This window comes from Oncorhynchus clarkii, chromosome 6 (genome assembly GCF_045791955.1).
Source record: "Oncorhynchus clarkii lewisi isolate Uvic-CL-2024 chromosome 6, UVic_Ocla_1.0, whole genome shotgun sequence".
NCBI lineage: Eukaryota > Metazoa > Chordata > Actinopteri > Salmoniformes > Salmonidae > Oncorhynchus > Oncorhynchus clarkii.
This window is the reverse complement of record NC_092152.1, coordinates 85713573-85726274: the sequence shown is the minus strand read 5'-3', so window position 1 is coordinate 85726274 and position 12702 is coordinate 85713573. Positions and strand designations below refer to the sequence as shown.

The 12702-nt window shown below is 47.7% G+C and overlaps 1 protein-coding gene across 2 annotated transcripts in view; it reads left to right on the top strand.

Annotated features, from left to right (window-relative positions):
* The window catches only part of LOC139412273 (G patch domain-containing protein 1-like), a 47088-nt gene that overhangs the window by 16685 nt on the left and 17701 nt on the right, over positions 1–12702 (top strand). For both annotated transcript variants that reach the window (XM_071159114.1, XM_071159113.1), the window contains exons 8-14: positions 1273–1423; positions 3529–3608; positions 4354–4561; positions 6167–6356; positions 11176–11339; positions 11710–11894; positions 12524–12651. In XM_071159114.1, coding sequence (XP_071015215.1) covers positions 1273–1423; positions 3529–3608; positions 4354–4561; positions 6167–6356; positions 11176–11339; positions 11710–11894; positions 12524–12651 — 1106 coding nt within the window. The remainder of the gene's footprint in view (positions 1–1272; positions 1424–3528; positions 3609–4353; positions 4562–6166; positions 6357–11175; positions 11340–11709; positions 11895–12523; positions 12652–12702) is intronic.

The following is a 12702-nucleotide window of genomic DNA, read 5'->3' as shown; positions in this document are numbered from 1 at the left end:
TAATAGTAGGGACAACACTGTCTGACTGTTGTGTCAGCTCTAATAGTAGGGACAACACTGTCTGATTGTTGTGTCAGCTCTAATAGTAGGGACAACACTGTCTGACTGTTGTGTCAGCTCTAATAGTAGGGACAACACTGTCTGACTGTTGTGTCAGCTCTAATAGTAGGGACAACACTGTCTGACTGTTGTGTCAGCTCTAATAGTAGGGACAACACTGTCTGACTGTTGTCAGCTCTAATAGTAGGGACAACACTGTCTGACTGTTGTCAGCTCTAATAGTAGGGGAAACAATGTCTGACTGTTGTCAGCTCTAATAGTAGAGAAAACACTGTCTGACTGTTGTGTCAGCTCTAATAGTAGGGACAACACTGTCTGACTGTTGTGTCAGCTCTAATAGTAGGGACAACACTGTCTGACTGTTGTGTCAGCTCTAATAGTAGGGATAACACTGTCTGACTGTTGTGTCAGCTCTAATAGTAGGGGAAACACTGTCTGACTGTTGTGTCAGCTCTAATAGTAGAGGAAACACTGTCTGACTGTTGTGTCAGCTCTAATAGTAGGGGAAACACTGTCTGACTGTTGTGTCAGCTCTAATAGTAGAGACAACACTGTCTGACTGTTGTGTCAGCTCTAATAGTAGGGACAACACTGTCTGACTGTTGTGTCAGCTCTAATAGTAGGGGAAACACTGTCTGACTGTTGTCAGCTCTAATAGTAGGGACAACACTGTCTGACTGTTGTGTCAGCTCTAATAGTAGGGGAAACACTGTCTGACTGTTGTGTCAGCTAATAGTAGGGAAAACACTGACTGTTGTGTCAGCTCTAATAGAAGGGGAAACACTGTCTGACTGTTGTGTCAGCTCTAATAGTAGAGACAACACTGTCTGACTGTTGTGTCAGCTCTAATAGTAGGGACAACACTGTCTGACTGTTGTGTCAGCTCTAATAGTAGGGGAAACACTGTCTGACTGTTGTCAGCTCTAATAGTAGGGAAAACACTGTCTGACTGTCAGCTCTAATAGTAGGGACAACACTGTCTGACTGTTGTGTCAGCTCTAATAGTAGGGACAACACTGTCTGACTGTTGTGTCAGCTCTAATAGTAGGGACAACACTGTCTGACTGTTGTGTCAGCTCTAATAGTAGGGACAACACTGTCTGACTGTTGTCATCTCTCTGTATTGTTTGGTTGTTACTAGTCAGGTGCTCTGGGATACTTAGCCTGTGCTTGACCCTTGACCCTTTGACCCCCCCCCCCCCCCCTCTCCAGGGGTTTGGTGTGGGTGCGATGGAGGACGATGACGAGGACATCTACCACAGAGACATCATGTCTAACTACGACACGGTGCTGGGAGGGGAGGAGCCTGGCGACGGACTGTACGGATGGACCGCCCCCCAGCAGTACAACAGGACGAAGAAAGGTGAGGTCCACTGAGATGACAGGAGGTGGAAGACTCTGGGACAGTTTCCCAGACACAGATTAAGCCTAGTCCTGAACTAAAAATATAGAATCCCTGGGGAACAGGCCCTGCCAGTTGTGTTTGTCCTGAATCTCCGGAGAACAGGCCCTGCCAGTTGTGTTTGTCCTGAATCTCTGGGGAACAGGCCCTACCAGTTGTCCTGAATCTCTGGGGAACAGGCCCTACCAGTTGTCCTGAATCTCTGGGGAACAGGCCCTACCAGTTGTCCTGAATCTCTGGGGAACTGGCCCTACCAGTTGTCCTGAATCTCTGGGGAACTGGCCCTACCAGTTGTCCTGAATCTCTGGGGAACAGGCCCTGCCAGTTGTGTTTGTCCTGAATCTCTGGGGAACAGGCCCTGCCAGTTGTGTTTGTCCTGAATCTCTGGGGAACAGGCCCTACCAGTTGTCCTTAATCTCTGGGGAACAGGCCCTACCAGTTGTCCTGAATCTCTGGTTAACAGGCCCTGCCAGTTGTGTTTGTCCTGAATCTCTGGAGAACAGGCCCTGCCAGTTGTGTTTGTCCTGAATCTCTGGTTAACAGGCCCTACCAGTTGTTTGTCCTGAATCTCTGGGGAACAGGCCCTACCAGTTGTGTTTGTCTTGAATCTCTGGGGAACAGGCCCTACCAGTTGTCCTGAATCTCTGGGGAACAGGCCCTGCCAGTTGTGTTTGTCCTGTATCTCTGGGGAACAGGCCCTACCAGTTGTCCTGAATCTCTGGGGAACAGGCCCTACCAGTTGTCCTGAATCTCTAGGGAACAGGCCCTACCAGTTGTCCTGAATCTCTGGGGAACAGGCCCTACCAGTTGTCCTGAATCTCTGGGGAACAGGCCCTACCAGTTGTCCTGAATCTCTGGGGAACAGGCCCTACCAGTTGTCCTGAATCTCTGGGGAACAGGCCCTACCAGTTGTCCTGAATCTCAGGGGAACAGGCCCTACCAGTTGTCCTGAATCTCTGGGGAACAGGCCCTACCAGTTGTCCTGAATCTCTGGGGAACAGGCCCTACCAGTTGTGTTTGTCCTGAATCTCTGGGGAACAGGCCCTACAAGTTGTCCTGAATCTCTGGGGAACAGGCCCTACCAGTTGTCCTGAATCTCTGGGGAACAGGCCCTACCAGTTGTGTTTGTCCTGAATCTCTGGGGAACAGGCCCTGCCAGTTGTCCTGAATCTCTGGGGAACAGGCCCTACCAGTTGTCCTGAATCTCTGGGGAACAGGCCCTACCAGTTGTCCTGAATCTCTGGGGAACAGGCCCTGCCAGTTGTGTTTGTCCTGAATCTCTGGGGAACAGGCCCTACCAGTTGTGTTTGTCCTGAATCTCTGGGGAACAGGCCCTGCCAGTTGTCCTGAATTTCTGGGGACCAGGCCCTACCAGTTGTCCTGAATCTCTGGGGAACAGGCCCTACCAGTTGTCTTGAATCTCTGGGGAACAGGCCCTATCAGTTGTGTTTGTCCTGAATCTCTGGGGAACAGGCCCTACCAGTTGTGTTTGTCCTGAATCTCTGGGGAACAGGCCCTACCAGTTGTGTTTGTCCTGAATCTCTGGGGAACAGGCCCTACCAGTTGTGTTTGTCCTGAATCTCTGGGGAACAGGCCCTACCAGTTGTCCTGAATCTCTGGGGAACAGGCCCTACCAGTTGTCCTGAATCTCTGGGGAACAGGCCCTACCAGTTGTCCTGAATCTCTGGGGAACAGGCCCTACCAGTTGTGTTTGTCCTGAATCTCTGGGGAACAGGCCCTACCAGTTGTGTTTGTCCTGAATCTCTGGGGAGCAGGCCCTACCAGTTGTGTTTGTCCTGAATCTCTGGGGAACAGGCCCTACCAGTTGTCCTGAATCTCTGGGGAACATGCCCTACCAGTTGTGTTTGTCCTGCACTATGGAAAGTTGTGGTTCATACACTTGTTTAGGGTTTATGTGTAAGGGACTCTCTCTGTCTCTCTCTCTGTCTGTCTCTCTCTGTGCCTCTTCATTCAGTGTCATAGTCCTGTCCATGAACATAATGTCGATCACATCAATGAGGATCACTGCATATTGTTCTCTAATGCTGTTTTCTCTTCGTCTTCAGACCACAGTAAAGACGCTGCTTATCTGGGTAAAATCCTAGAAGGATTCACCCTGGCCTCCGATAAGCTGGAGACCAAAACAGTAGGTGCTCTCTTAACCTAGTTTCTAAATAAATCTCTCTTCAATTACCTCCGAATTATATCACCTCCATCCCCTGGCCTCTTTCTCTCGCTCTCTCTCCCTCTCTCTCTCTACCTCCTCTCTCTCTCCTCTCTCTCTCTCCACCCCTCTCCACCTCTCTCCCTCTCCCTCTCTCTACCTCTCTCTCTCACTCTCTCTGTCTGTCTCTCTACCTCTCTACCTCTACCTCTCTCCCTCCCTCTCTCTCTCTACCTCTACCTCTCTCCCTCCCTCTCTCTCTCTCCCTCTCTCCCTCCCTCTGTCTCTCTCTCTGTCTCCCTCTCTCCCTCTCCCTCTCTCCACCTCTCTCTCTCTCTCTCTCTCTCTCTCCTCTCTCTCTCTCCACCCCTCTCCACCTCTCTCCCTCTCTCTCCCTCTCTCCACCTCTCTCTCTACCTCTCTCTCCCTCTCTCTACCTCTCTACCTCTCTCTCTCTACCTCTCTCTCTCCCTCCCTCTCTCTCTCTACCTCTCTCTCTCTCTACCTCTCTCCCTCCCCCTGTCTCTCTCCCTCCCTCTCTCTCTCTCTCTCTCTCTCTCTCTCTCTCTCTCTCTCTCTCTCTCTGTCTCTCTCTGTTTCTCTCTCTCTCTCCCTCTCTCTCTCTCTCTCTCCCCCTCCCCCTCCCTCTCTCTCTCTCTCTCTCTCTCTCTCTCTCTCTCTCTCTCTCTCTCTCTCTCTCTCTCTCTCTCTCCCTCTCTCTCCTCAGATCTTCCCTCCTCCCAACCTGCCCAGAGACTTTAGGCCGGTCCACTACTTCCGTCCAGTGGTGGACCTGTCCAGCGTCAGCCCCATGGTAGCCCAGGCCCTGCAGACGTCTCGAGGCCACATGGCCCAGGAAGCGCCCTCTAAGGGGGGTCGTCACCAGCTGGACTCTGCCCAGAGGAGGGAGCTGCTGGGGGAGGCTACACTGCAAGGTGCAGACTGTTCTCTGTATTCTTCTGAAACCTGTAGACACAACAAGAATGTTTTAATCCTCGTGGTCGTCTCCTCTTTATCAACCGTGGTGCTATGTCCATCTGCACTCTGTTCTGCTTTTATTATAGATAGTCCTGACTACTCACCCCTGTCTCCTCCCTGCCCTGTCTCCACTCTGTTCTGCTTTTATTATAGATAGTCCTGACTACTCACCCCGGTCTCCTCCCTGCCCTGTCTCCTCCCTGCCCTGTCTCCCCCCTGCCCTGTCTCCTCCCTGCCCTGTCTCCACTCTGTTCTGCTTTTATTATAGATAGTCCTGACTACTCACCCCGGTCTCCTCCCTGCCCTGTCTCCTCCCTGCCCTGTCTCCACTCTGTTCTGCTTTTATTATAGATAGTCCTGACTACTCACCCCAGTCTCCTCCCTGCCCTGTCTCCTCCCTGCCCTGTCTCCTCCCTGCCCTGTCTCCTCCCTGCCCTGTCTCCACTCTGTTCTGCTTTTATTATAGATAGTCCTGACTACTCACCCCGGTCTCCCCCCTGCCCTGTCTCCTCCCTGCCCTGTCTCCTCCCTGCCCTGTCTCCACTCTGTTCTGCTTTTATTATAGATAGTCCTGACTACTCACCCCAGTCTCCTCCCTCCCGTCTCCTCCCTGCCCTGTCTCCTCCCTGCCCGGTCTCCACTCTGTTCTGCTTTTATTATAGATAGTCCTGACTACTCACCCCAGTCTCCTCCCTCCCGTCTCCTCCCTGCCCTGTCTCCTCCCTGCCCGGTCTCCACTCTGTTCTGCTTTTATTATAGATAGTCCTGACTACTCACCCCGGTCTCCTCCCTGCCCTGTCTCCTCCCTGCCCTGTCTCCACTCTGTTCTGCTTTTATTATAGATAGTCCTGACTACTCACCCCGGTCTCCTCCCTGCCCTGTCTCCTCCCTGCCCTGTCTCCTCCCTGCCCTGTCTCCACTCTGTTCTGCTTTTATTATAGATAGTCCTGACTACTCACCCCGGTCTCCTCCCTGCCCTGTCTCCTCCCTGCCCCGTCTCCTCCCTGCCCTGTCTCCACTCTGTTCTGCTTTTATTATAGATAGTCCTGACTACTCACCCCGGTCTCCTCCCTGTCCTCCTCCAGTATTTGAACATTTAAGACGTGCCTGGATTTGAAAGCTGGAGTCAATGATATTTAGGAGTATCTCCTGTATCAATGGTGATGTTTTTTTTGTCTCTAAAACAATTTTTTTGCCCTGTCCTCCTCCCTGCCCTGTCCTCCTCCCTGCCCTGTCCTCCTCCCTGCCCTGTCTCCTTGTCATCTTGTCTGTCCTCCCTTGTCTCCTCCCCTGTCCTCCTCCCTGCCCTGTCCTCCTCCCTGCCCTGTCCTCCTCCCTTCCCTGTCCTCCTCCTTGCCCTGTCCTCCTCCCTGCCCTGTCCTCCTCCTTGCCCTGTCCTCCTCCCCTGTCTCCTCCCTGCCCTGTCTCCTTGTCATCTTGTCTGTCCTCCCTTGTCTCCTCCCCTGTCCTCCTCCCTCCCCTGTCCTCCTCCCTCCCCTGTCCTCCTCCCTGCCCTGTCCTCCTCCTTGCCCTGTCCTCCTCCCCTGTCCTCCTCCCTCCAGGCCCCAGCTCTGTGTTTGACCTGCTGAAGGTTGAGGACAGAGAGAGACTCTCCGGCCTACGGAGGCCCTCCTCAGATACCAGCTCAGGCCCCAGACAGCCCACCCCTGGGGAGGCCAGAGCAGCCGTTGTGGCTGCAGGGGTAGCGGCTGCAGCAGCCAGAGCCTCCGCCCAGAAGGCCCTGTCTAGCAGGTACACCTACAGTGCCTTGCGAAAGTATTCGGCCCCCTTGAACTTTGCGACCTTTTGCCACATTTCAGGCTTCAAACATAAAGATATAAAACTGTATTTTTTTGTGAAGAATCAACAACAAGTGGGACACAATCATGAAGTGGAACGACATTTATTGGATATTTCAAACTTTTTTAACAAATCAAAAACTGAAAAATTGGGCGTGCAAAATTATTCAGCCCCTTTACTTTCAGTGCAGCAAACTCTCTCCAGAAGTTCAGTGAGGATCCCTGAATGATCCAATGTTGACCTAAATGACTAATGATGATAAATACAATCCACCTGTGTGTAATCAAGTCTCCGTATAAATGCACCTGCGCTGTGATAGTCTCAGAGGTCCGTTAAAAGCGCAGAGAGCATCATGAAGAACAAGGAACACACCAGGCAGGTCCGAGATACTGTTGTGAAGAAGTTTAAAGCCGGATTTGGATACAAAAATATTTCCCAAGCTTTAAACATCCCAAGGAGCACTGTGCAAGCGATAATATTGAAATGGAAGGAGTATCAGACCACTGCAAATCTACCAAGACCTGGCCGTCCCTCTAAACTTTCAGCTCATACAAGGAGAAGACTGATCAGAGATGCAGCCAAGAGGCCCATGGTCACTCTGGATGAACTGCAGAGATCTACAGCTGAGGTGGGAGACTCTGTCCATAGGACAACAATCAGTCGTATATTGCACAAATCTGGCCTTTATGGAAGAGTGGCAAGAAGAAAGCCATTTCTTAAAGATATCCATAAAAAGTGTCGTTTAAAGTTTGCCACAAGCCACCTGGGAGACACACCAAACATGTGGAAGAAGGTGCTCTGGTCAGATGAAACCAAAATTGAACTTTTTGGCAACAATGCAAGACGTTATGTTTGGCATAAAAGCAACACAGCTCATCACCCTGAACACACCATCCCCACTGTCAAACATGGTGGTGGCAGCATCATGGTTTGGGCCTGCTTTTCTTCAGCAGGGACAGGGAAGATGGTTAAAATTGATGGGAAGATGGATGGAGCCAAATACAGGACCGTTCTGGAAGAAAACCTGATGGAGTCTGCAAAAGACCTGAGACTGGGACGGAGATTTGTCTTCCAACAAGACAATGATCCAAAACATAAAGCAAAATCTACAATGGAATGGTTCAAAAATAAACATATCCAGGTGTTAGAATGGCCAAGTCAATGTCCAGACCTGAATCCAATCGAGAATCTGTGGAAAGAACTGAAAACTGCTGTTCACAAATGCTCTCCATCCAACCTCACTGAGCTCGAGCTGTTTTGCAAGGAGGAATGGGAAAAAAATTCAGTCTCTCGATGTGCAAAACTGATAGAGACATACCCCAAGCGACTTACAGCTGTAATCGCAGCAAAAGGTGGCGCTACAAAGTATTAACTTAAGGGGGCTGAATAATTTTGCACGCCCAATTTTTCAGTTTTTGATTTGTTAAAAAAGTTTGAAATATCCAATAAATGTCGTTCCACTTCATGATTGTGTCCCACTTGTTGTTGATTATTCACAGAAAAATACAGTTTTATATCTTTATTCATGAAGCCTGAAATGTGGCAAAAGGTCGCAAAGTTCAAGGGGGCCGAATACTTTCGCAAGGCACTGTATATCTGTCTGTCTGACCGTGTCTGAACTATCCTGGGATATGTGTTGTGTTGTAGTCCAGTGTTCTAGATCTTGTATTGTCGTCCATTGTTCTAGATCTTGTATTGTCGTCCAGTGTTCTAGATCTTGTATTGTCGTCCAGTGTTCTAGATCTTGTATTGTTGTCCAGTGTTCTAGATCTTGTATTGTCGTCCAGTTTTCTAGATCTTGTAATGTATTGTAGTCCGGTGTTCTAGATCTTGTAATGTATTGTAGTCCGGTGTTCTAGATCTTGTATTGTCGTCCAGTGTTCTAGATTTTGTAATGTATTGTAGTCCAGTGTTCTAGATCTTGTAATGTATTGTAGTCCAGTGTTCTAGATCTTGTATTGTAGTCCTGTGTTCTAGATCTTGTATTGTCGTCCAGTGTTCTAGATCTTGTATTGTCGTCCAGTGTTCTAGATCTTGTAATGAATTGTAGTCCGGTGCTCTATATCTTGTAATGTATTGTAGTCCGGTGTTCTAGATCTTGTAATGTATTGTAGTCCAGTGTTCTAGATCTTGTATTGTAGTCCCGTGTTCTAGATCATGTAATGTATTGTAGTCCAGTGTTCTAGATCTTGTATTGTCGTCCAGTGTTCTAGATCTTGTATTGTCGTCCAGTGTTCTAGATCTTGTATTGTCGTCCAGTGTTCTAGATCTTGTATTGTAGTCCAGTGTTCTAGATCTTGTAATGTATTGTAGTCCAGTGTTCTAGATCTTGTAATGAATTGTAGTCCGGTGCTCTATATCTTGTAATGTATTGTAGTCCAGTGTTCTAGATCTTGTATTGTAGTCCCGTGTTCTAGATCGTGTAATGTATTGTAGTCCGGTGTTCTAGATCTTGTATTGTCGTCCAGTGTTCTAGATTTTGTAATGTATTGTAGTCCGGTGTTCTAGATCTTGTATTGTCGTCCAGTGTTCTAGATCTTGTATTGTCGTCCAGTGTTCTAGATCTTGTATTGTCGTCCAGTGTTGTAGATCTTGTAATGAATTGTAGTCCGGTGTTCTAGATCTTGTAATGTATTGTAGTCCGGTGTTCTAGATCTTGTAATGTATTGTAGTCCATTGTTCTAGATCTTGTATTGTAGTCCCGTGTTCTAGATCGTGTAATGTATTGTAGTCCGGTGTTCTAGATATTGTATTGTCGTCCAGTGTTCTAGATTTTGTAATGTATTGTAGTCCAGTGTTCTAGATCTTGTAATGTATTGTAGTCCAGTGTTCTAGATCTTGTATTGTAGTCCAGTGTTCTAGATCTTGTAATGTATTGTAGTCCAGTGTTCTAGATCTTGTAATGTATTGTAGTCCAGTGTTCTAGATCTTGTATTGTAGTCCAGTGTTCTAGATCTTGTAATGTATTGTAGTCCAGTGTTCTAGATCTTGTATTGTCGTCCAGTCTTCTAGATCTTGTATTGTCGTCCAGTGTTCTAGATTTTGTAATGTATTGTAGTCCAGTGTTCTAGATCTTGTAATGTATTGTAGTCCAGTGTTCTAGATCTTGTATTGTAGTCCAGTGTTCTAGATCTTGTAATGTATTGTAGTCCAGTGTTCTAGATCTTGTAATGTATTGTAGTCCAGTGTTCTAGATCTTGTATTGTAGTCCAGTGTTCTAGATCTTGTAATGTATTGTAGTCCAGTGTTCTAGATCTTGTATTGTCGTCCAGTCTTCTAGATCTTGTATTGTCGTCCAGTGTTCTAGATCTTGTATTGTCGTCCAGTGTTCTAGATCTTGTAAAGTATTGTAGTCCGGTGTTCTAGATCATGTAATGTATTGTAGTCCGGTGTTCTAGATCTTGTAATGTATTGTAGTCCGGTGTTCTAGATCTTGTAATGTATTGTAGTCCGGTGTTCTAGATCTTGTAATGTATTGTAGTCCGGTGTTCTAGATCTTGTAATGTATTGTAGTCCGGTGTTCTAGATCTTGTATTGTTGTCCAGTGTTCTAAATTTTGTAATGAATTGTAGTCCGGTGTTCTATATCTTGTATTGTAGTCTAGTGTTCTAGATCTTGTAATGTATTGTAGTCCAGTGTTCTAGATCTTGTAATGTGTTGTAGTCTAGTGTTCTAGATCTTGTAATGTAGTCCAGTGTTCTAGATCTTGTAATGTATTGTAGTCCAGTGTTCTTGATCTTGTATTGTAGTCTAGTGTTCTTGATCTTGTAATATAGTCCAGTGTTCTAGATCTTGTAATGTATTGTAGTCCAGTGTTCTAGATCTTGTAATGTAGTCTAGTGTTCTTGATCTTGTAATGTAGTCCGGTGTTCTAGATCTTGTAATGTATTGTAGTCCAGTGTTCTAGATCTTGTAATGTAGTCCAGTGTTCTAGATCTTGTAATGTGTTGTAGTCTAGTGTTCTAGATCTTGTATTGTAGTCCAGTGTTCTAGATCTTGTAATGTGTTGTAGTCTAGTGTTCTAGATCTTGTATTGTAGTCCAGTGTTCTAGATCTTGTAATGTATTGTAGTCCAGTGTTCTAGATCTTGTAATGTGTTGTAGTCTAGTGTTCTAGATCTTGTATTGTAGTCTGCTGTCCAGTGTCTTGTGTTGTAGTCTAGTGTTCTAGATCTTGTATTGTAGTCTGCTGTCCAGTGTCTTGTATTGTAGTCCAGTGTTCTAGATCTTGTATTGTAGTCTGCTGTCCAGTGTCTTGTGTTGTAGTCTAGTGTTCTAGATCTTGTATTGTAGTCTGCTGTCCAGTGTCTTGTATTGTAGTCCAGTGTTCTAGATCTTGTAATGTGTTGTAGTCTAGTGTTCTAGATCTTGTATTGTAGTCCAGTGTTCTAGATCTTGTAATGTATTGTAGTCTAGTGTTCTAGATCTTGTATTGTAGTCTAGTGTTCTAGATCTTGTATTGTAGTCTGCTGTTCAGTGTCTTGTGTTGTAGTCTGCTGTTCAGTGTCTTGTGTTGTAGTCTGCTGTTCAGTGTCTTGTGTTGTAGTCTGCTGTTCAGTGTCTTGTGTTGTAGTCTGCTGTTCAGTGTCTTGTGTTATAAAATGGGTGGTTCGAGCCCTGAATGCTGATTGGCTGTCAGCTGTGGTATATCAGACCGTATACCACAGGTGCGACAAAACAATGCACTGATACGTCTTGCATGGCTCTCATCTACAATATCCTGCTGCTCCTTGGTAACGTCAGATCACCGAGTCTCTGTTGAATCCATCCAGGTTTGCCCCCCACGCAGAGCAGCAGCAGCAGGAAGCTCTGAGTGTGTGGAGCGGCCCTACGGCGCAGGCCCAGACGGGACAGACATTCAAACCCTTTGAGAGGACCCCTCATAAACAGGCCCGATACGACCTCTACATAGACCAGCTCAAACAGGGAGACCGAGGTACGGAGGCTGCATGGTGTCAAACCCATTTCAATGGACTTTTATTCTATGAAATGGACAGGCTCTTAGAAAACAGACCGTGTCAAACAGGGAGAGACAGAGGTACGGAGAACTGGTTTGGCTGCCATTTTAACAAAGACAAAGGGCTTGACAATGTCAATCTGGTATTGTAATGTTATCGTGGTCTATTAAGACAATAAAACCACTCTTCACGGTGAACACAGACACATTGAGAGCCTCTTTAAAATGTTCTGCAAGAATCAGCCCATGTTCTGCTTTTAGGACATTCCTCTCCCAACGTACATTATCCACTAAGATTCCCATGATGGTTTCATCCTCACATCTAAACCGTCTCCTCAACTCTGTCCAGATGCCCTGGAGTTGAGCTTGGACCCCACCATGACAGAGTGGGAGAGAGGGAGAGAGAGGGATGAGTTTGTCCGTGCTGCTCTCCTCTACAAGCCCAGCAGCTCCTCTCTGTCCTGTCGCTTCACCAGAGGGAAACAGGATGACGGTGTGGAGGCAGACACTGTGGAGGTGACACGAGATCAGGAGGTAGGCAGCTTGTTGAAGGATTGTGGGTAATCAATACTGAGGGGAGAACAGGAGGTAGGCAGCTCTCCACAGCGTCACTATAATGTTGAAGGATTGTGGGTAATCAATACAGGCTGGGCATCCAGGATTGGGTTACAGGCTGGGCATCCAGGATTGGGTTGCAGGCTGGGCATCCAGGATTGGGTTACAGGCTGAGCATCCTGGTTACAGGCTGGGCATCCAGGATTGGGTTACAGGCTGAGCATCCAGGATTGGGTTACAGGCTGGTAATCAAGGATTGGGTTACAGGCCGGGCATCCAGGATTGGGTTACAGGCTGGGCATCCTGTTTACAGGCTGAGCATCCAGGATTGGGTTACAGGCTGGGCATCCAGGATTGGGTTACAGGCTGGGCATCTAGGATTGGGTTACAGGCTGAGCATCCAGGATTGGGTTACAGGCTGGGCATCCAGGATTGGGTTACAGGCTGGGCATCCAGGATTGGGTTACAGGCTGGGCATCCAGGATTGGGTTACAGGCTGGGCATCCAGGATTGGGTTACAGGCTGGGCATCCTGGTTACAGGCTGGGCATCCAGGATTGGGTGTGAGGCTCAGTGGGTTGATCCTCTGTTCTGCCTGTTTGTCTTCAGAATGATGTGGATGACAAGCAGGCAGCCGTGAAGATGAAGATGTTTGGAAAACTGACTAGAGACACGTTTGAATGGCACCCTGACAATCTGCTCTGCAAGAGGTTCAACATACCTGACCCCTATCCTGGGTACGACACACACACACACACACACTCACACACTCACACACTCACACACTC